Source organism: Sceloporus occidentalis, unplaced genomic scaffold (assembly GCF_023333645.1).
Source record: "Sceloporus occidentalis isolate IW3139 unplaced genomic scaffold, rSceOcc1.0.p SCAF_103, whole genome shotgun sequence".
NCBI classification, from domain to species: Eukaryota; Metazoa; Chordata; class Lepidosauria; order Squamata; family Phrynosomatidae; genus Sceloporus; species Sceloporus occidentalis.
Genome location: NW_028317083.1, coordinates 2,016,009 through 2,040,131, shown reverse-complemented (window position 1 = coordinate 2,040,131; position 24,123 = coordinate 2,016,009). Strand labels below are relative to the sequence as shown.

The window sequence follows — 24,123 nt, the reverse complement described above, 5'->3', positions numbered from 1 at the left end:
CTCCATTTGAGAACTATATTGATGTTAAAGCACTAGGAACGTCAGACGCATGAAAGTAATAAATTACGTTGAATTCAACGGATTTAGAAAGCCCTAGTGAACCGATACATTTGAAACAGAAAATCCTTGGTGTCTCTGGACAGCAGAGATCAGTCTGTCACTTTTAAGAGATACATTTTTCAACTATTGTTTCTATCTTCTATAAGAGATACTAAGACCTAGAATGCAATATTTAGTTTGATTACATGATACATGAGTTTCTCAGCGGAGGGGGGGGTTTGATACATAGCTGCGTAAAACAGTGTTATCACCATTTGATTCTTTTGGTCTTGCAGTAAGGACATTCTGGTTTACTAGAAGCGCACTGCTCACATAGTACATAATGCTGGCAGAGCTGTACGACTGTACTTCTATCTTGTTCGTGGCAGATGACACATTTCTGGGAGCGAAGCTGGAAAATTACCTGTGGGGAAAAAAAAAAAAAGCAACAAGCAGGTCAAGTAAGAGTTTCAGCACCAGCTAACATAATACATAAGAGGGACATCTTAAGCTTAGATGCCGAAGATCAGTAGTACGCTTTCCTTAAATGGTTTTTCATTCACCAAATGCATTAAAAGCCGAGATCCAACATCTACGGCTGGATGAGCCGCAAACACACCTGGCCTGGTTTCGGGTCGGCGAAGGTCTTCAAAACAGTCGATTCATCTTCCTTGAACCCAAAACATCTACAACTCTCATTATTTGGATCATTAATCTCTGGTGTATCTCCAGACAAGTTCCTTCAAAAGCCATTTATGGCTAAATGGTGCAAGATCTCAAAGCCAATGCAGCCTGCACTCCAAATAAATTATACGTTTATATCTCCTTCCCCTTGTGCCTTCAATTTAGTTACATTTGTATTCTCCCCTTTTACTAAACCCAGCGATACTTCTATAAAGACATGAGAAAGGCAACTTCTGGCTCGTGTGTGCGAGTCAACAGCCATTGTCCCCGAGGTGTCTTAGAGAACGCTTGTTACGCTGTCCCGCTTCCATAATAGCAACATCTACAAAAAACAAACTCTCCTCCCTTACCCCTTCGACTGTTTCCAAGTCAGAGCGAAGTTGACTTTTCAAAGACTGTAGCTTTGGTAAAGGGAGTTTCTCTATGTCCCCAGAGTTTATTGTCAAGGAAAACTGGGGAGAGATGCGCAAGACCTCAAAGTCTTCTTGGAGCTTCTGCAGCTTGACTTCCACCTCCTCCTTCTGCAGGAGCGCCAACTGCCTGTCCGTGTCGGCTTCTTTTGCTCGCCTCTTTGATTCTTGTGCTTCTTTCTGCCATGCATCACATGCCTGCGGGGGGCATTCAGAGATACATATAAGACAGCACTTAACGTGCTTTTCCACAATGGGTTAAAAGGCAAAGCATTATATAAACACAATGCACATGGAAAACACAGTAAATAGTTTTATTTCTCTAAACAATTTCAGCCCAACAGCTGGTGGTTGATTATTATTATTTATTGTTTTATATAGCGCCATCAAATTCAGTAGCGCTGTACAATGGATAGTTTACCTGCTTGACTTGTTGCCACGAGTCTTCCCATCTTTTTATCTTCCTCTTTGCTTCATCAAGCTCTCTCCTGACACGGGAAAGCTCGTTTCCATTTGAGCTCGTACTGGCAGAGGGAGTTGTACCACTGCTGAACACTGGTGACGGACTCGGGGAGAAACTCCCGCTGACAAAGTCCCATATGCTGCCCGTCACTCCATTTAAGCCTGTTCATCAGACGACAGAAGCAAAAAGGTCAGAGGGAAAAACCAAAACCAGCGACTAACTTTGCTAGTACGATATTATCATTTATGTATGTAATGCTTCTTCACGTACAGACAAACCTACCTAGAGAGTTGTGAGACGTGGTAGATGTGCCTAAGACGCCATGGTCTGATTTCACGGACTGAGCCGGCTGCTGGCGGGGAGCCATACTGGATGCCAGGTAAGACTGGGACAACGACTGGGACAGAGAACTCAGAGGGGAGGTCGAAAGAGAGGACGACGAATGGAGGGAAGAGGAGCGAGCCAGAGAGCCAGGTATATTGACAGGAGCCGAGCTTCCTAATAACCTCTGACCTAAGGAGGAAACGGGGAAAAAATAGGAACTAGATATAAATGACAAAATTAAGTTATTTGTAGGCGCTGGAACTATTTTTTCCCATTTCAAATATTTTCTTTTTCTTTTTTTAAGAAAATACATAGCATATTTCAATATTTTACCCCCTTTTTGCTCCTAATCCTTTAACTCTTCTCTTTTCCTTTAAAACTCCTTAAGAACAAAAGATCTGTGCAATCGCACTATTTTTGCTTAAAGGGGAATTTAATGGTAGATAAAGACTTGGCCACATAGATATAATCTTATAATAATGAACACGTCAGCAAAAAAAAAAAAAGTCATCCCTTCTTGCTGGAGACACCTGCCTTGGATAGCCCCTTATAATGTATTCTTAATTCTTAATGAATTTCCTCATCTGAATGCAGCTCACATGTTACTCCAACTACCACAAATCTCCACAGAGAATAAGGGTGACTGCATTGCCGAATTCTTCCAGGTCGTATATAATTTGCAAGTATTGCTGGCTGCCACAGGTAAAGTGCTGCCCTGCAGTATGTAGAATGTATAAACTCAAATCGGTATTAGTTATACATCTCACACACTGCAGGGCAGCACATTTGGGAAGTGGTATTCTGGTTCTTAAAAGTGGAGCAATCACCATGGAAACCATTGAAATGTCCCTGTACATCAGAACATCACATTGGTTGCTGTGATAAGACTACTTTCCAAACTTTGCACCAAAATGACGTTTTAAATGTAACCCCGCGTATCACGGCCACCATTATAAAGTGATCCATAGCATTCCATATAGAATGGCTTTTCCTCGGCCACAGAACCATTCTTCATAAACACGTCCCAACGTGTGTATCTGTACAACTTCTGTGTATCTGTAAAGCGTCAAACCAACGCTCTACTCAAAAGCAATGGGAAGCATTTGATTTTGAATTCACGATTCCATCTCTCATCAACATTCCAAATATGGAGTTCTATAAACGTTAAGCGACTTAAAGGGGCTTTGATTAAAAATAAGCACGGACACTTACTTGATAATCCAATGTCACCATTATCCGTGTCTTCCAAGTCTTTATCTACAGAAACATTTATATTGCTAAAATGAAGATCCAGGGCAGAACCTGTCAAGGAAAATATCCCGTTACATGACATTTCCACTCTGTAATAATAAAGAAAATGATCCAGATTATTACAGTGCTATCAAGAGGTAATTATCTTAAGGGATAGAAAGGTCGCAGAACCTCTGTAAGAAAATGCTGGACTTATATTAAGGTTTAAGACAGACAGGTTTCTACGATGTTAAATATGAACGGGATTAGAGGCGACTGGAAAAATCAACAATTTGGGTACACAACGGACAATTACTACATATAGGACTGTCAAATGTCTGGGGAAAGTGACAGATCCCCTTTAAGCACAATGATAATTTGAATTTGTTAATAATCTAAAAAGCAATTTGTAAATATCAGCCACACATATGTATTTACTTCCCAATATAAATAATATTAATCAGTCATCGCTTACACTATATGCCCTTACAGGACAAATTTGGAAACAATAAAAATAAACATTCATAATTATTGAAACAATACCAGAAAACTATAATTAATTCTAGTTCAGCTCATTCTTTATGCAGTTTTTTCCCCCCATAAAAATCCTGATTCTAGATATTATTGTGATTTGGTTAATAATTTTCTTTTTAGTATTAAGGAATATTTAAAATTGGAGATTTTTGGTAGTATGATTTTTGTTAAAAAATTCTAGCATATATATGGCATTGACAGGCATGACAGAGTGTGACTTCTTTCCACGATTTAATGCAAAAAGTATTCAAATTGCCGACGACAATCATTAAGAAATTGTAGCTTTAGTAGTGCGTCTGTTGTGAGGCCAAGGAATAATTCCCTAAAAGCCTTGAGATTTCAGCAGCAACGTCATTATAGCAAACTAATATCTGAATTTTATTTTGTGCTTCTTAAATAAATCCAAAAAATAAAAATAAATTTAAATTTCAATCTCGTGGAAGCTTGTCTTCCATGCTGCTGAACATAAAAAATATTATGATATTAGGATAGAGAGGCAGCAGAATCACAGATGCCCGCTAGTAACGCGTTACAAGAAGCTGCTCCCCAACGTCTTGGTGAAAAACAGACAAATTGCCCCTGAAGAGCCTCCAGCGGATAGGCATCCCTCCTGCAGCTGAGTCTTACGGCAGATCAGATATCCCCCGACACACTGGAAGGTGATCTAGGGAATTTAGACAGCAGTGAAGAATGCCTGTGGTGCGGCTGACTAAATTAACCCCTTCAGTGGCAGGAGTGAAGAATCCATTCTCCTCTTCCTCTGCCTGCCCGATGTATTCAGCCCTGGTCGGTGTTGTACCTTTAGATGCTGGCATTCCCACATACATACGCGCATGCACCTATGCACTAACAGAACTAAAGATAAATTGCCTGGGAAAGTTAAAAAGCTGCCCAGTTGCCAATAACGCTACTATTGGCATCCACTGACATCAAATACCTCCCTACTATAGCACAGCATAAAAACTAACAGACAGCGGCAGAAGGTAATACATCTGGAAATGTAACGAATGGAATAATAATACCTCGTCTTGTCTTTTATTTTAAAGGGATAGAGCCAGCGTCTCGGACCTGCTTCCCAGCCGGGTAAGTGCTGACTCACCGCCCGCAGTCCCACCGCCCGCAGCCCCGGCTCGGCTCACACATTCTACTGAGAATTCTCCTAGAAGAGTCGGCTAATCGCAGCGGCTGCCGATCATGTGACCCCTGGAGCCGAATCAGCTGCCTGTCATGCCCTGCTAGGCGTTAAAGGGCACTCGCACGCTGCAGCTTCCGCCCACCTTTACAGATAAGCGCAGTTGCTGCTGCTTTAACCTGCCCAGCTCCTGTCCCTACAGAGAAGGAGCATTTAAAGGGATACAATATATAAAATAATGTGACCTTCATTATTAATGTGTATTCAAGTGCATGTGTCTATGTGTTTTGCTTTCCTTTAAACTAAGATAAACAAGTTTACAGCCAGCAGTTCACCGGGCGAACTTAATGGTCATTATTCTAGCAGCAACCCAGGAATCTGAATGTCTATGCCTTGTATGCTTTTTACGCAGTGTATCATTTTGTGAGGCAAACATTATTTTTGGTCCAGCCCCTATACAAAAGCTTTCCTGAAATCCACCTGAACACCTAAAACGGCAACGCCAGCCAAAAAATACTACGTTTTCTCTGAATGTAGCAAAAGGCCCTTTTCTTGGCCCAACGTCACACGTGTCATGCAATGTCACCACCATATATAAAAAGGTTTCATTTTTCCAGCGTTACTATACTTTAGCATGTAATCGGATTACTCCATTGTAAAGCATTCCAAGTAGTTAAATAGCAATACAACTTTTAATATATAGAAAAAAACAAAATAAATCATAAAAAAAGTGGCCCAACTGTATTTTTACAGTATAGACACAAAACATAAAAAGGCTTACCTATTACTGATTCAACTGTATTACTAGCAGGGTAGAATGGGGGTGCTTTGGAATTAACACTTGATAGCGCAGTAGGGGATGAACTATCTGAACCAATACTGGATGCCAGACTAGAGGTTATACTGGAGGTTATACTGGAAGCCAGTGGATTTACCACTGAAAAAACACTGAGATGGCTCTGTTTAAAAACATATATAAATGAAATAAGTAGATGCATATTTTGGCATATGAAATAAAAAGATAAAAAAAAACAGTAACTGTTGTTTGCTCATCTATGCTTTTATATTAATGCAAGCTAAAATCAGGATGTTCTTAGCATTCTAACGTAAAGGTGCTGTTCCACCTAAAATGCTAAATGGATTAGACGTTGTTATATTATTATCCATTCTTATACCTAAACGCAGCATTAGCTGCTAGCGCTGTTAAACGTCCAGTTTCATCCCAAAAATAATTTGACGGTACAAAATTTTGTTTGGAATTTTACAGGGAATGCTTAATTGTCATGTGACACATAAGCAGTCATTGATAGGCTATTGCCAAGGTTTATATGGTTAATAAATGTAATCCAAGTGGAACAGAACCTTCAATATGTCATGGTTTAAAACAACAAAATAGAATAGAAGAAACATTAAACTGATGTAAACACATTTATACTGCATTTTTTTATTTTTTTTTTAACTACTAAGCAGCTGTGAGGAATTTGAAATATTAAAAAAATTGCTTCATTACTAAGCACGCTGTTAGGATGATGTTACAAAGATTTACAGGTGGGATGTGTGCACCAGGAAGGGGGCGCATGCAGGTAAATGTTTATATGCTTTAGAGTTCATGTGTTATTATATTGATTGTATTTATCGAAAACAGATTAAAAACAAACATATAAACGGTTATGTTTTTTGGATTGAACCCCTAATGTTTTATAGTGTGGAGGGTTGAAAGCACTTTAATTGGATATAGGGTTCGGATTTAATATGTTAAATGATAGTACAGCACTTGCTTGCGAGTTGGAAGTTTACACATAAGTGTAAGGAACATCGAGAGAGAGGGAGAGCGAGAGAGAGGGAGAGCGAGAGAGAGGGAGAGCTTTTTGTAATGTTAGGAAAAGTAAATATTTTTAGAACAAATTTTCCATTTTTTAAATGCTTTTTTTATGGACAGAAATCTTTAATATTGTGTCACCGTACAAAGCAAGAAATGCCCATTGACAGCGATCACTACACAGCGCAAGTTTCCAACTCGCAGATCCAAGTACGAGCAGCTCCTGTACACCCGAAATCCAAACACGATGCTTCAAATATTTAACGCATGCTTTAGCTGCAGGATACAGTTGCTGAAACGGGGCACAGGGAGCACGAGTAGTTTTATCATACCTGTTTATTGTCTTGATCGTTTCCTTTATGATTATTATCCAGTGACAGGCACTTGTGTTTTGCCTGCAAAAGCAAAAGAAATTTCAGTAAAGAACCTTGTAAATTGAGAGGGATGGTACGGCGAGACGCTGTAAAAGGAATAACGTGTCACTTATCAGTTATTATTGCATTTAATCAGCTGAACAATTGATTCAGATATAAACTTTGTTTTCGATTTTTATGTATATTTTGTTATTTAGAAAAAAAAAAAAATTGTAAAAAATGGACCCATGACACTTTGCATGAAGATGGGCTGGTGGCCATGCCGCCCACTCCAGATTCTCCCGCTGATCCAGGCCCCTTCTGGCCCATAGTATGCAGAGCCAGCTCTGTAGCGGACTGGCGGTAAATTACGTGATATCCTGCAAAGCAAACGTCACAAAATATAAAAGGGACACACAGTTATCATATGCATTAACGTGTATATGATGGCTGGAGTGTGCCTTTATTCCACTGAGCTGGCCCTTCATAATACATAGTTCAAGATGTGTTTAAGATGTGGGTTGATGTCCAAGATATCTCTCCACATTAATTATGCATTAACCAGGGCTAAGCAAACCTCGCAGGGGATGTGATTGTGATGAAAATTACGTGTCTGCCAATAAGAAATGAAAAAAAAACAACAACACCTAAGAGGTTTGAAATGCTTTTAAACAAAAGAAACAGGATATTTGAAGAAGAGAGAGAGACACAGACCCCCAATCTCCTAATGTGTTCCTTGTAAAAGGGAATTGCTGGTCTCTGCAATTAAGGAAGGAAATGACATTGAAGCAAGGTGGTATTTGGAAAGATTTGTTAGCCCACCTTGCAATATATCGCGGGCTAGCTTGGTATTTGTGACCATCAAACGTCAATAATAATTCTCAGACGGGCAAAAACCGGTTAAGCGATTCCGCTGCAAAGTTTGGAATTTGGTCTCAACCACCATTGAGAAAAATAGAAAGCCTGTGCTCCCTGGACTGTTCCCACTGGTTGCTATGGTGATAAAACCACAATTCAAACTTTGCACAGAATCGCTGGTCGCCAGCATGACAGCCTACGGCACGGCCTCCAAGCTTTGGGAGAATCTGTAAACAAAAAGCCACTGAGCCAAAGTTTCAGATCCACAGTAGGAATAGCACTACAGATTACATCACGGATACTCGTTATGATGTAGTTGAAAGGATGTCACCGAAATGCTTACATTCACTGTTTGTTCATTCTGGTTCATGATATTGTTTGTACAGCTCAGGGCGTTGTTCCAGTCGCTGGAAAGGCCTAAACTGTCCATAGAATAAAGTGAATGGCCTTGCTTCAAATGACAGCCTGACTGCATCATGACATTCATGGCTTCCTCTGCAGAGGGAATGCCTTAAAACAGGAGAGAAAAACAAAAAAGTACAATTAGAGACATTGCAGGTATCACCAAATAGGCATAAGACTGGACGTCTGCCTCAAATGCCTATAACGAAGTAAGTTACCCTGCAGCTAGCTTGAAATCTATTATTAAAATAAAGTTTTTGATAGATATTAACAAGGTTTACTGTTTGTGACAGGTTTATGTTAAAAGCGAGACAAAAAAAAATTCAGGAAGCAAACATGGAAAGAAGACAGAAAGTCCTCCCTAGGCGGCTGCCGATTGACTGGCCCACCCATCATGCTCAGCCAACCATACATATTACATCTGGTGGACGTAAACGAGCCCGGTCCTGGTATAATGAATTACTTACGTTCAACATGTGCAAATGCACAAAAGGGACCTCGTGGACAGTAACCGGTTTGTCTCATGTCATTGCATTTGGTAGATTTGTAGATCTAAAGAAGACATTAATCAACAAGTATGAGGCTACAGAACACCGTAGTGCCGCAATTGTTGATAAAAAAAAAACAAAAAAACAACGTATGTGGAAATACTATAATACGCCTGTGCTTGTTATACAGAAAATAATTTTGCTAAAATGCAGGAGAATTAAGTGTATTTCTGGTAAAAAAGAATTGTAGAGGAGGGAGTGTGATATAAAGAATATATATATTCATTATTATATATATCATTATTTAATATTATATATATCCACACACGCGTGCACACAGACACACCGATATCTTACAGCAATGGTATAACGTAACTATGGACCAGACACAGATGTAGGAACCCATGGGGGGTGAACATATATTGCTCCTCATCTCGCATTAAAATGAACACAGTGGTTCTCCTAGGAGAACGCTTGGTTCCCTTTCATCCACCTCGGTTTCTACGCCCATGACTCTGAATACGTTGTAACAAAACGCGGAATACAATCTCAAACACTAACTAAACCCAATAAAATACACAGGGTGCAGTCCATAAAGTCTGGTTACAGACACATTGTCCGATATCCCCGAGAGATCACGGCCTGGCCTACCTCTGGATGGAACTGTTGCTCTGTGCGGGAATGACAGTACTGGCAATTGTCACCACTATCACACTTCGAAGGCTCGCCCCACTCGTCGCCATGTTTGACACTTGGACATGGAGTAGATCTTTAAAGAAAAAGGGCATTACTTATAAATAAGGGGGGAAAAAACTTCAGAAACAGAAAAAAGAGCCACTAAATGATGGTTGTAACATCAGAGCCGTTTCAGACTCTCACGGACCGGGAGCATTTGGGCTTCTAGTGAGATAAGGGACCGTTCTAAATGTTACGCAGCATCAAGCTGTAGGCTAGATGGATATATTGCATGTACTTAGCGTTCCTGGGGTTCCTCCATTTTCATGTACCTATATTTAAATTTCCGAGGATTGCGCCTTCGATCTCGGCTGTTGTGATAATGCGGACAGGCGTATCCTTGCCGGCACAATCTGGGCGGTTTAGTACATTGCTCTGTTTTGTAGCTGGCCAACACAAAGTTTGTATCTGGAGGGAGAAGAAAAAAACAATAGGTTATTCATCAAATGACATCTACCACCTCAATCATGAATACTTTCAAATAAGTTTTTGTTCATGCTCTACCGATTATTACATCCACACATTGATGAAAAGAACAAATTTCTTATACATGTAGAGCCATTCCTGTGATAGGGATAGGGTAACGTGATGTATATATCTGTAACATTACTATGAGAGAGATTTCACTACACAAAATGTAGTACATTCTTTATAGTCAGTGCACCTATATAGATAATTTAGCTACACAGACAGACCGATTTTACGTTGTCGAGTCCCTGGTTTTCTTAAGGATTGAGTTACGAAGAAGAAACCTAATGCAATTATGATAATGTGTTGTGTTGTTCTTTAAATATATAAAAAAAACGTAAGCTTGTATTAGCGAACACAAGAGTGATGGGAGTGATAAAAGGCCTCTGTACAGCTATGAAGATATTCCATTAAAAATCAGCCGTTTCCAATTACAATAATCATTTACAACATTAACCCCATGTGCGCTGGATTTCTGATCCATTTCAAGCTATTTTAATGGTGACTCCAAACACTTGAACTGTAGCGTTTATATAATGTATATAGACAGACACAAATGTAGTAAGTTTATAAACCAACAAATCGATATATGCTCGTTTTGAACCCTGGAAGTTTCTAATAAATCAAATAAGAAAAACACACTTGTAATAAGGGAAATTTTAACGAGGCAAATAGCACGTCATGGGCTGTCCAGCAGGTGGCACTATCCATTCACATCTCAATATAACTCAGCACAAGCATTTACAATAAGAATCCCTTTTTTTATCTTAAGTTGGATAATTGTGAGTTTGGAAAAACTTGAATACAATCATATAGAATTATTACAGCGCCTCATATACAGGATTGTGATGATTCCATTATTGTATGTATATCTTTGGCTCAACAAAACCAAATAACCAAACCTTGTGTCTGCTGTTCTGTGTGTATAGGCTAAAGCTAAATAAGTCTCAGCCGCATTATGCCGTTTGGCAACAACCTCCAGGTCTGTTAAATCCAATCCTAAAATATATTCCAAACACTTTATTTATTCACATAATAAACACTTGTGGGTCGTTTCAAGCACCTGCAATCCACAGAAAAATGTCACATTCATATTTCTACAGTGAGATCAGTCCAATGCCCCAAAATCCCTCATCTGGCACAAAAGCCAACGTGGTGTAAACTGTAGTTCAAAAGGTTTTATTCCTTCTGAAGGTGAGCAGTTAATTTTTTAAACCATTAAGAAAGGAACCCATCCTCTTGGTGGCTTAAGAAGAAATGGCACTCCAATAAAAGCCACTTACCCGACTAGTCACCTTAGAAGGAGCACCAGAAGAGTGTGTTAATTTAATTCGATGTCGTTATGTCTCATTATGTTTCTGGTCACGCCACCTTTTCAGAGAATGGTACTTGTTCAGAGATTTTTCATTACCTTGCCATCTGGGATCCTCGGTTAGTATTTTTTCAATCATCGCTTGGCTAGCCAACACTCCTGGCTGCAGGTCATGGATTCCGTCGCCGCTTCCAAGCTGTCCGTTCTGTAAGGCTTCCTGAGCCTGGATTTCCCTGCATTAAACATATGAGTTCGTTAAGGTACTCACTTTCAGGAACAGCTTTCCTTACAACCAAATATTAAGGAATGTTTATATCATTTTAATAATGCGTGTCACGTGCCTTTACAGATTTACAGATAAAACCTTTGGAGAGCTTCTACTTCCTACATCATGGAGAGCTGGACGGCTTCATATAGAGGCGTAATCCATACATGTGCTTTTTATAAAAAAAAATCCAGTTTCTGTCATTTTGGGGTAGGGGGGTGGATTGTGCATTTTTCCTGTTAAAAGTTAGGTTTTCCATACTAGTAAAAAAAATGCATAATTACCCCTGCCCCCAAGAGAAGAAACATGGTTCCTAAGCTTTTGCTCAAGAAGTTTTAAAAACTGACAGATGGAAGAAGCAAGAACTTGTTACGATTCCAGTTTCATCGCCTAAAAATTAAAGCTCTTGGAAAGTGCAAGGAAACCAGATGCACCGACTACACAAAAATCTCTCGCTCTTAAAACACTTCCATGCATTACCCAAAACATTGCACACAACAGCTGGATTGTCCAGAAACATATAAAGCCCCGATTATACTCCAACGCGTTACACGCTTACATACAATATAGGAGGACGGGTTGGTCAGAGGCCCAGATTATGTCCACAGAGGTTCCAAATGAGGTCTCAAACGTGCTCTATAAAGATGTATATACCATATTGATACAGCAGAAGAGTTAACCTGTGCATCTCTATGGCATAAACTGCTCTTAGATACAGTCAGTCACAAGCCAGGACAGGCGCTCCAGGTCCAGATAAGAACCGCAATGCGCTAGAGGTGTTCCTGCTCCGAAAACCGTTTCTAACGGCCTTTCTAACGTATTTTAAAACCATAACCGCTGTGGGAATGGAAGATTCCCCATTAAAATATCCAGACTCCAAGCTTAATTAGGCACGGGCTTCACAACCTTTCTACTGAAACCGTACTTTCTTTTTGCAACCCTACCAATCCAATAGACAGTACAGCACAGGTCGCTGTAAACGGACAGTGTTTCCCTGATGTATTTTTTTATATATTTATCATACATAATAATACAAATCTAATAAAGTATTATTAATATATATTTTGGAAGAAAAAAAAAGTCTTACCTTATATCGTAGACAGGAGGTCTAAGGTCGTGAGGACCGTGGGCAAAGGCACAATGAGGTCCATTCTTCGCACAATGCCCTCGAGCATCTGTTTCGTGAATACAAGTACCGGTCTTGTAATATCGCAAATGATACTTTCGTTCTGTGTCTCCTGTCGTCCGATGCAAATATGGACAACTGTTTAACAGAGAAAAATTACTTGCCGGCAGCTGCATTATTTTATATTAACAATAAGGTTGGGCACAGAGATCACATGGTAACTAAACGCAGCACAGGGAGCATCGCTTTGGATTCTGTGATGGCTAACTCCAGACCCAGCGTTCCAAAGTTAAGCATGGAAAACATACATTCTGTTTCTTTATGCATCGCATATGTCAAAAACTAGAACTGGAATTTACTTTGGGGCATAATTCTCCATCTGCACTTATGAATAATAGATCACTGACAAAACTATGGGGACGTAAAATGTGCCCTACTACATCCAGGCTGAGGGGGATAAAGACACAAGATACTAAAAAGAGTCATGGGAAGGGCATTCAATAAACCCTGGCTGCAATATATGTTTAACATAAACTACCTTGTGTCTGCAGCCTGCAAACGGGAACTCTGTGCCTGTAAGGAGCAACATTTTTGCATTTTTTTTTTTTTAAAGAGCTCAGTATAATATGGCACAAGAAATGCGTAATAAATGAACAAATCTGCCATTAAAATATCAAAGTAAGGTTTTAAGAAAAGGAATGCGGCACAAATTGATTACGTTACTTAAGTGACAGGCCCGCTATAACATACTGCAACTACCTCTTGTAGCTTAAAAACAAAATTACTATGTTGATTCTGTTGATATCCTTTCCTTCGTCTCCAAAGCTAAGGACACAACTTACTATAGCTCTGCAAAAGAAGTAAAATAAACATTGCACCATCAGATAAATAAATCATTAACAAAAGGGCCACTGTATCCAAATCATATTTGGCAGCAAATTAAGACCACACATAAAACCTGTTTTCACAGCACTCAGAAATCATTTAATCAGTGTACGCACGTCTCTTTGAAGTGTCCATGTACTAAAGAAAAAAAAAACAACACAAGAAATTCCTCTTCCGTAGCCTTCGGTTCCCTTCTTTTCCTCCTCATACCACCTACTCAAAGGCAGCTGCAGGGGAGGGCCGGCCCGGACGACAGGAGGCGACTGCCCAAGCCGGTCCAAAATTCATTAAACATAGTCGTCCGGACAATGCAAGACTTGGAGGTGTGATGGTTTAGAAGTGTGAGGCTTTTTATGAATGAACACGTGTGTGTGTGTGCGTGTGTGTGTTAGTGTGTGTGTGTGTGTGCGCGTGTGTGTGTTTTATGGGAGGCCACAAGTGGCTGAGAGCCCATTCTGCTGTATTAAGAAATATATATATCTGAAGCAGAGAGACAGGCTTCCTCTTGACATAACCTGTTTCACTTTACACGCTAATTACAATAGGAACAGCGTTTAACCAAATGCACTTTTACATAAATAAACATACTGGGAATCAATTTGCATGAAATTGCTGCATTTTTAAAGTTCTCTTTGTCCAGCGACATTAAATGTGCAGAAAATAATGAAATACACAATCCCACGCACGCCGTGCGATGAATGGCACCGGGATTAACACATTGCTGGCCATGCTTCACGCTCTATATCTCTTAAAACTGAGAGCTGTAATCATCTGCACGCCTCTGTTTCTTATAACAGTCCTTTCATTTTAGGGAACATTGTGCATTAACAATCGCGGGCACTTTCATTTATGGCAGAGGCTCTTGTTTTTTTAGAAACCCCCCCCCCCCACGCACACCATAATTACTTAGTTAAAAGAGAACCATGGAAATAACTATATACTATTTACCTTTAAATGTTTGCAGAACACTCCAGCCCTATTTTCAGTAAAATACATACGGCGGTCAATGCTGCGTGGACCGTGTTTGACTTCATGTACAGGCAAACGTAAAATACCTGCGCTACAAAATGTGTCATTTAAGGAAGAATACTTAAATATTCAACGTAGCACAATCTTTCGGGACGGGGGTACGATGAGGTATCTGCTTTAACTTTGCAGTCACTGTAAATATATAGGGTGTGGGGAGGTTTATGGACTGGGGCTTATCTACTTTAATAGTCCATGTGTTATTATTGTACCCTCATGGCCTAGAAGGGCTACACTAAGGAGGGGGGGGGATATAAATTTCAAGGAACTCTATAGTTGGTCAGCGGAAGTTGTATTATTAAAATGCGTCAATGTGCGCTCCATTCTAAACAACTCGGATGAAGGATCTGTGCGAACAGGTAAGTGTGTAGACACATCTGCATTTTATTTTCATCACATCAGTGCTGTCATAGCAACTAAGAATGTTGGCGGCAGATTGCCACGTACCGTCTTATAACGCGCCGCTCGCGAAAATAAAAATAGAAGCAAGCAATTCCTTCAAAATCTTACAATACCTTGTATGTTTCTGTTACTGGCTTAAACCTGCAGCATATCGCGACGCAGCATATCACAACGCAGCGCGCAGGGAACAGCCACTGCGTACTCCTGACGCTTAGAGTCATTGCGGCCAGCCGTTCTAAATCATACCCCTAAATGGTTTGGACACCAAGCAGTACTATGAGTAAGGTTTCTAAAACTGCATTTAGTTTAAAAGTATCGTTCGGCATACCACATGCGACAGCACCTTTAATAAACACCAGGGTCTGGGTCAATATCCACAGTGACACTTCTGACCATCCAAGGAAACGACATCATCCTCCTCCCTTGTATAACGCTCACGAAGAGATTAAAACCACACAACTTCATTAACCAAAAAAATAACCCCAAAAAGAGGACAACAGCCAGTTTTCAGATAAAGGATTCTAACGTCACATCAATCTTTTTTAAGTTACAATTTCCATTAGCCACAGTAAAGGGAATACACTCGGTCCTAGCAAACTTTTTTGTTGTTAAAAGGTTTGTGTTGACGGGCAAATCCTACACCGGATACACATTAACAACCGATCTCCACCCTCAAGGACCACAGAGCTGATCCTGAAGTAAACAGGCGATGTTATCATGGAGCTCAGCGATTACAGAACATTAACAGATTGTCTACCAGCCAGGTTTGGTTTTAAGCACTTTCAGCGCCTATGAATGCTTAATGTATTCACAGGTATATAATATTGATATTAATATAATATGAATACAAATATTGATTCCCATTCAAAGAAGAGCCAAGGGTGGCTGTATGGAGAGCGATAAACCGGGGTAACCCGTCGGGAGTAAAGCAGCTCAGTTCCAATTACATGTATGACGGTCGGAAGGACTGGAATGCTTCGGGTAGAAATAGGGAAGGAGATATGAAAAACCGCGCAGAAGGGGAAGCGCGCGGCCAACACAGATCCAGCAGCTTCCAAGATCAGGCAAAAAACAAAAACAAATGTAAAAACTTACAAGCAAATGTTTATTATTAACAACCAGGGGCTAATTTACCTGTACAAGGAAACTGATCTGCCACGAATGGGGGTCAGTATGGCTGGTATATAGATACAGGGATTTGGTAAAGGAAAATGCAAGAGTTACACCAAAGATATTCCAAGTTATTTGCATGGAGGGTCATTCACTGGTGAAACATTCAAAAGCCAAAAAGCTAAAGTCCAATAAAGTGCTCCTTTCACAGACTTCAATGGTGAAGCTTCAAAAGAAAAGACAAAAAAAAAATAAAATAAAAAAATTGTCTTTTTGGGTCTATCCTGCCCGTGTTTTGGACAGGTATGGAGCACTCCAAAGATAATGCTTGTATTTTCACACACATCGCAGGATTAACCGATATTAAACATGTCTGGACCTTGAACTTTGCACCCAATAATGGCACATGAACCCTTCGAGTGACACATTTATATTACAAATACAGCAGAATCAGGAAAAGGTACAAAAAACAAATTTAACATGGACCTCTATGTAATTGTGGAACATAAGACAGATCAAGTGTGTCATGCCAGACACCATCGCCAACAACCATCGCTTCCAAGCCATGTGACCACATGAAGTCAGGGCCAGGATCCCATTGGTTGCCTAGAACGGCGTCGGGTAAGGAAAAGCCAGCCGTACGTGCCAGCTGTAACATAGTAACATAGTAACATAGTTCATAAGGTTGAAAAAAGACCAAAGTCCATCAAGTTCAACCTATATACATATTGTGTCCCTACTGTGTTGATCCAGAGGAAGGCAAAAAACCCTTATGAAGCAGATGCCAATTGCCCCATACCAGGGGGAAAATTCCTTCCCGACTCCAAATATGGCAATCAGAATAAATCCCTGGATCAACGTTCTGTCCCTATTAATCTAATATCCATAACTTGTAATATTATTGCTTTCAAGAAACACGTCCAGGCTCCTTTTGAACTCTTTTATTGAGTTTACCATCATAATGTCACAAGCGCGTCTAACAACAAGCCAGCATACGATCTGCCCGCCTGATGAAGCAGAGCGGCTCCTTTCTCAGAGATTCAAACAAATTAAACATTTTGTGGCTTACGGTATTTCAGGAATTACGCTTTGGAACGGACTACTTATTTACTAGCGCGTAATCGGTTGATTGATGGGTCAAAAACAAGAATGCCAGATATGTCACAGCCTATTCATAGCTGCAGCGTTCAATTAACCAGATTGCTATGTGGTAATCAGCGATATGATATTTGATGTAGAATTTCCACGTCAAAACGAATCATCTAAAAGCCGAATTGGAAATCTGTGCTCTCCTGAAGCGGATCAGTCACAATCTCACCCTTCGCGGCCACCATTCTAAATACACCCGTCCAATGAGGCTCGCAGATCTTCCTGTATACGGTGGAGCAGCTAGCCTTATTCTTCGGGTGGTTATTCCCCCCCCCCCCATTATTCTTCCCTTTCAGAAACGCAGAATTTGACTGCAGATAAGAACCGTTCGGCACATCGAGGTTTCCCGACCTTGATCAGTCTTGGTCGTGAGGATAGTCGTGTGCCTATCCCATGCAGTTACCATTCCCTTTGGGGGCAGCTGCAAGACATGAAATCGATACAATTGTCCCTCCTCCATAAAGGCTGTTATAAGGCATTTAAGTAAAAGAATTTAATGATGTTAACAGGTTGTTTTGTAACGATCTCCTTTAACATGTTCCATGCAGCTGCAATACCGCCAGGTATAAAGCAGGATGACCACGTCTACCGCTTTTTCCAATACATATAATTTTCTCCTAGTGCCGACCAGCACAGGTTAAAAGCTGATTAACACGTGTGATAGCTGATTAACACGTATGTAATTCATATTAGGTTATATATTCACAACCAACGCAGCAGTGGAAACCTTGAGGGTTAAAATAAAATTAGTAATAGCAGTCAGAATGTAAACCTGCTTTATCTACTTTGATATTTTAAGAAATCTAATGAAATCGGATAACATATAATGTGCTCGTTCCAGCTTAACACATCAGAGTATAAACACAGTCAATTATGTCTTGCAAGGCCCTCTAATGGAACGATTAAGATAAGATGCCGTCTGCAGTGTTAATAATTAATTGCTGCTACTAGTCAATACACCATCCTTTGTAAAGCGGAGTCAGCCAATCTACAATTACTGCTGGATTCCCGATGGCCATCACCCTCAGCCAGCCTCTGACTGTCAGGGGGTTTGTAGGTTACCAGTTTCTTACCACATGCTGACAAAAATCATTTAATGTAACAGACAAGGATTTTCTTCTTTTTGGAATTCTGAGCGTCACCAGGTTCTAAGCGTCCGCATTGAGTTCATTCCAAAAAATCCGGCATAGAAAGCCTAAAGCTCTTTTTTTTTTGTTTTTTTTTTTTGCAAACATCAACAGCCCTACTCGTTTCATAGGCTTCCATCCTACAGATACCAGAAATTCACAGGGGAGCAATACAAGTGGGAACTTGGTGTGATCAGGATTCTGCAGTCACATACATACCCACTTCCATTTATTTGCGCTTCACTCTGTAAAGTAAATGTAGCGGCTTCCCGGCAGAAGTGGCGGAGGCTAATACAGTGAAGGAATTTAAACATGTATGATATAACCATAAAGCTATCCTGAATCTTAGACAAGACCAAGGCCAGAGTAAGTCTCCACACGAGCAAAGACTAGATGGACTGAAAGGTTCTTAGCGGCTGTCGAGTTCTTTGTTTCTATGGAACACGTTTTCAAGAAATAGTCACTTACTTACTGGAGTGCAAGGAGATCAGGAGCTGTCAGCTACAGACGCGGACCGCATCTCCATCGGCAATTGGTGGCACTACTGGAAGTAGAATAGCCCTTGAATGATTGCCCTACAGAGTCCTTACTGAAAAGCTTGCAGTGCACACACCATGAAAAAGGGATCCAATAATTTAAATACACATTTATATGGAATGTTTCGATAAACAGCAAGAAAACAAACAAAAAAAGGCAGCTTGAAACAACAGTAAGCGCCAAATCAACCCAGATTCTCCAGGGAGCAACGTCAGAGCTGTCAGGTGGCTCCATGTCAAGCGAGATACATTGTCACAGACCGAAGTGTTTGTAAAAGGATGCAGATAAGATCTCCTGAGTTCTAATGCTGGGAAGCCTGACACTTGTAAAACTCTAAAAGCAATGGCACGTGAAAAGACATTTAGAGTTCTGAGATCCGGACAATCATGTGGCAGATGTAATCACTCAAGTCTTCTCACCGCTTCTTACATTATGCTGCCCGACCCAATCAATGGCAATCAGGAACGTAATAGAGATAATTTAATGGTGAGGAATAATCATGCAGATCTAGAGAAAAGGACGTCAGGGCTTCCGCTCCCACTTTATAATGACAAGGTGGGTTCTTTATCCATATAATGCATCACGAAACACCATTTAATGTGGACAGAACTGGAAAATTTATTTAAGGGACAGATCTACTAAAAAAAAAAACAAAAAAAAAAACTGTGAGTGGGATGCAATAATGGACTAAGAAAAAAAGAGGGATGTTTCATTTCTTCAGTAATGGAATCTGGACTATATGATGAACAGCAACACGAAGCAGGCAAAGGAGGGAACTTTTCATCCTTTAAAGCTCGAGTAGCAGACGTGTAACTTGGCACATCTCTGTCTGCGACACTTCCTGGTCAGCTCGGTCTATTATTTTCAAACACATACAAAGCATGGCTAAGGAGCGCCTTCTCCTCTTACTGAAAAAAGCTAGAGGAACTCATTGAGCTTCTATTTTCTACCATTGTTATAAGGGGAAAGGGCACGATCCAGCAGAAACATAACGCAGATAAACCAGCGAGCATTTCTCAGACGTACAGGCTTCATTCACGGCCATCGGTAGAGCGGCGGGAGCTGAGAACTCCACCGGGGAGACAGAGTCTTTGTAGGCATAGAGGAAAAATCAAAAGCCTAAAATATTTATTCCCTGTATAAAGAAGCATGAGCTACCGTGAGCTTAGTACTTTCTCCTCCTTAACTCTTTCATTATTGCATCAGATGAAAAAAAATACACAGAATTAAAGATGATATTTATGATTAACATTACATACATCAACAGAGAATTATATATTTGGCAAAGTATGGGGGTCCCGAGGGGAAGTTTAGAACAAATAGCCTTTGCCATCTGTGAACATCGTACACTCCAATGTGCTGCGGCTCCCCACGAAGGTGAGCAGCCAGCAGACGGGGACCATTCCTCGAGTTCCTTTTCTTCCTTTCTAGCGGTCAAAAAATTACAGTTTAAATCACAAAAATTTTATAAAAGTTCTATTTTCCTTTGCAAAGTACCTAACGCCGGTATGATGCCTGGAGAAAAGTCCTTTACGTTATGCACCCAATACAAAAATACATCTTTCTGTGTATATATGTGCATAACTTTGTATATGAAAAGGGTTCGGTAACTTATAAATTGTGCAAGACTGAATATACTGACTGAAGTATAATAACTAAAATAATCATAAACACGAATAATAAATATTATTAATAATAAATGTTTTCTTTGTTGTTTCTCTTAAGAGATGCACTCCATTTAGTTAATGAGACACCAAAGGTAGCTGGCAAGTTACCCCAGTTTACCAAACGTCTGCAACACTACGTTCGACAGCTCATCAATAGATTACAAATAAATTCCTCGGATTCAACATATTCCCAACATAATCCATCCAGAAACACCAAAAACAACAGGATTTTTTAAATCTCTATTGTGTATTTCAAGCGGTGCTATATGTTGTATTTCGTCCGAAGTAAAAAGTATAAAACTGGTAACCGAGTCGTATCAGACGTAAACGAAAAGAAAGTATTTTTTTATGAACATCTAATTAGTATTAAATAATAACCAATTAATTGACCAGCGAGGACGTAGAGGGTGATGGGGCTTCACTTACTCATCTCCGTCCGGGCACATTCCGGTGGTTTCGTCGTATTTTGTACAATAAACATCGGGGCTGTAGTTAAAAGTCCCATCGCGCCTCCGGATGGGTCGGCGGCGGCGTTGGTTTAAGAAATGCCAGTGGAAACAGGTGAAGGGTCTGTGCTGAGTACATTTGTGCTGCAAAAACAGCGGGCACTGCTCCGTCCTAAATTCCTTTAAATACCTGTAACATGGATAAAGAAAGTTAACGCGACACTCGAAGCACCTATAACCACTTACTACTACTTATGACGCCTTCACCCAGTGGGGGTTATTTATAAAGAGGGGTTATAAAAACCACAGGAACCCACTGACGGGTGGCCAGGTCCCTAGGTTACCATGACGATAAGACCACATTACATCAGTTATACTTAAATCCCAAAGGGATAGTCTCTCTCATAAACAGTCTGGGTTTTATACCCAACAGAAACACTGGCGGGGAAAAAAAACCCAAAATGTACACGTTCCCTATAACAAGATTAATCCGTGTAAAGTGGAACCTACACTCATACAACATGTTTATTTATCATACATGTTCTGCGTTAATAACTAACTGAATGTCAATTTCATGCCCGGGAGCCGTGCAAATGCCAAAACCCTTAACAGGACAGGACACGGTAATGTCTGCAGTCCGATCACTCCGTGTACCCGATTAACCCTTTTAAAGCAGCAAGGGAGCAAGTGGACATAAAGATGCAATAGGGAGGACGTAAAAAAAAAAAAACCGTGATCTCGCCAAATGTAACCCCTTGTGTACTAGGCATGCCCACCCATCCACCCCAGGCTGAACCCACACAGTTTAAAAATATGAGTATTCCAAAACAGAATGCAACAACAACGGTATAAAAAACAGGGTTTAAACTCAAAATTTCTCAATGGATGCATATCTACAAAAGGTAACGGAGAGGCAAAGTTGTAAATGTGGAGTAATCACCATGGAAACTCATGGAATGTCCATGTTGATATAAAACGATTTCAGAACCCCCTCAGCTTCTTAGTGTGTGATAATAAATTGTTACCGACGGAATGAGAGAAACCCATAGGGAACCCAGGCAGATGGTGACAGACATGGCATTCTTTCAGTCTGCTGCTGTTTACAAAGAGACAATGCACCCCGAAATAACTGGGGCGCCGAGCAACAAGTGCCCGGTACGCAAAAAGTGCGTGTTTTCTGTTAACGGTTCGAAAGGAGGGAAAGGGTTTTATTCAAAGGAGAGACTGTCCAGGAATGAGCAGCCGCCGCTGGCAGCGCCATCCACAGAAGCGAGTTCCGCCACAAACATGCCGTATGCGACGGTCTGGAAAGGGTGCAGTACGCTACGCAATCGGCGTAACTGCTTCTGCAAAGAGGGGTGGTTGCAGGAGGTGCATATAGCGCGATTCGCAGCGAAGCATTCAGTTCGTTGGCTCGGGCTGATACCGAGAAACCAGACACGATACGGAAAGGACCTGCGCCCATCTGTCTGGGATTACGGGTGCCATTGGGTAACGGCAGCTCTTTGTTAAAAAGGTCTGTGACGGACAATAACGCGATTGCGCTCGGCAGTCGAGTCCTTTTCCCGCACTTACGTGTAGTGAGTTGGTTTCTCGGTCTGCGGGGAGCCGCTCAGCGCCGTTTTCGAAACCGACGGCATTTTCAGTCAAAACAAAGCTATACGCATGCGCGGGAATCCTAGCGCCACTGACTCCCCCTCCTCTCACAGACAACACTCCCCGCCACACCCCCTCTCATAAAACATTCCCCGCCATTTCCCCATTTCCCTCAGCGACAACACTCCTCGCCACTCCCCCAACCCATTACTGACAACACTCCCCGCCACTCCTCCACCGCATTACTGACAACACTCCACTCCCCACCCAATTACTGACAACATTCCCCCCCACTCCATTACTGACAACACTGCCCGCCACTCCCCCATCATATTACTGACAACACTCCCCGCCTCCCTGGCAATACTCTCTGCCATTCCCGCTTCCCGTCAGCGACAACATTCCCCCTCCCCTCACTAACCACACTCCCCGCCATTCCCCCCTCCCCTCGATGAAAACGCTCGCCGCCACACTTGCTACCATAAGACATTCCCCCTTCCCTTCAGCGACAACACACCTCGTCACTCCCCCTTCCATGACTGCACTCCCCGCTGTTCCTCACACTGACGACACTCCTCCCTCATTGACCATTCCCCAGCCACTCTCTCTTCCCTCACTGACAACCTCCGGCCACTCCCCCTGCCTTTACTGACAATACTTCTCGCCACCCAGTCTCTTCACTGGCAACAAAAAAACGGACACTCCCCTATCTCCTTCCTGACAACAAACCTCGGCTACTCCTCCGTGTCTAAAGACACTCCCCATCAATAGTCCCTAGTCACCCCCCCCCACCCGCAATGACGGCAATCCCTGGTAACTCCTCCTTATGATCACTAAATCACCCCTCCCCACACCGTCAAACATCGCCTGGTCACTCTCCTCTAGCTACTAACATGCCCATTGTCCCTTCTCTCGCAACGCACAATGCTTCAGAGCCACTCCTCCCGCTCGCTGACAGAACGATCCCGCCTCCTTGCTTCACTAACAACACTCTATGGACGGCCCGCCTCCTCTTTATGAGGACACGCCCCCTCAATGCTAGTATTTGGTGTAACCCCAGTAGGAAAACCTGTCCAGACCTGCTGTGTGTTTATCAGCGATGACATCATCATTACTGTGCATTCGTTTATATAGCACCGCCTGGACTGGCCATCTGGCACTCGGTGGGCCGCTGGCCAGAAGCACCGCGCACTCCTTGCTGCAACGTGCAGCTGGACATAATTGTAGCATGCGACCGAGCTTTTCCAATTGTTGGCCCCACTTATGTCATCAGGTAACACTGGCCTTAAAGTGCCAGGGCCATCCCGCCATTATTGCCAGTATGGCCCTGTAGCACCATCATATTCCACAGCGCTGTACAATAGGTAAACAGGACATAAAAAGTAGTGCATTGCATAACAATTTGCGTTTACAGAAATACAGGGTGAGGGGCCCAGTTTAAATCATTTTATAATCTAGAAGGGAGTGGGGCCCCAAAATAACACCTCCTGTTTTCAATATGTCCGTAGCCTTAAATAAAGCTCATAGAATGATTAT

The 24,123-nt window shown here is 41.4% G+C and overlaps 1 protein-coding gene across 2 annotated transcripts; it reads right to left on the bottom strand.

The window, feature by feature from the left end:
- Positions 1 to 307: 307 nt before the first annotated feature.
- Positions 308 to 22,631, bottom strand: UNKL (unk like zinc finger). Of its 2 annotated transcripts, XM_089497497.1 has the most exons (15): positions 22,567 to 22,631; positions 20,972 to 21,181; positions 12,604 to 12,780; positions 11,351 to 11,484; positions 9,744 to 9,879; positions 9,388 to 9,505; positions 8,716 to 8,800; positions 8,190 to 8,356; positions 6,968 to 7,030; positions 5,598 to 5,775; positions 3,133 to 3,222; positions 1,879 to 2,109; positions 1,555 to 1,757; positions 1,074 to 1,331; positions 308 to 463 (listed from the first exon to the last, which is right to left on the bottom strand). In XM_089497497.1, exons 1-15 carry the CDS (start codon positions 22,629 to 22,631, stop codon positions 308 to 310), a joined length of 2,271 nt encoding a protein of 756 aa, XP_089353623.1. The 2 variants fall into 2 exon arrangements, with proteins under 2 accessions (XP_089353623.1, XP_089353624.1); XM_089497498.1 differs by lacking the exons at positions 3,133 to 3,222; positions 5,598 to 5,775; positions 6,968 to 7,030; ... (6 more) ...; positions 20,972 to 21,181; positions 22,567 to 22,631 and having other exon boundaries at positions 308 to 468; positions 1,229 to 1,331; positions 1,879 to 1,963.
- Positions 22,632 to 24,123: the final 1,492 nt, after the last annotated feature.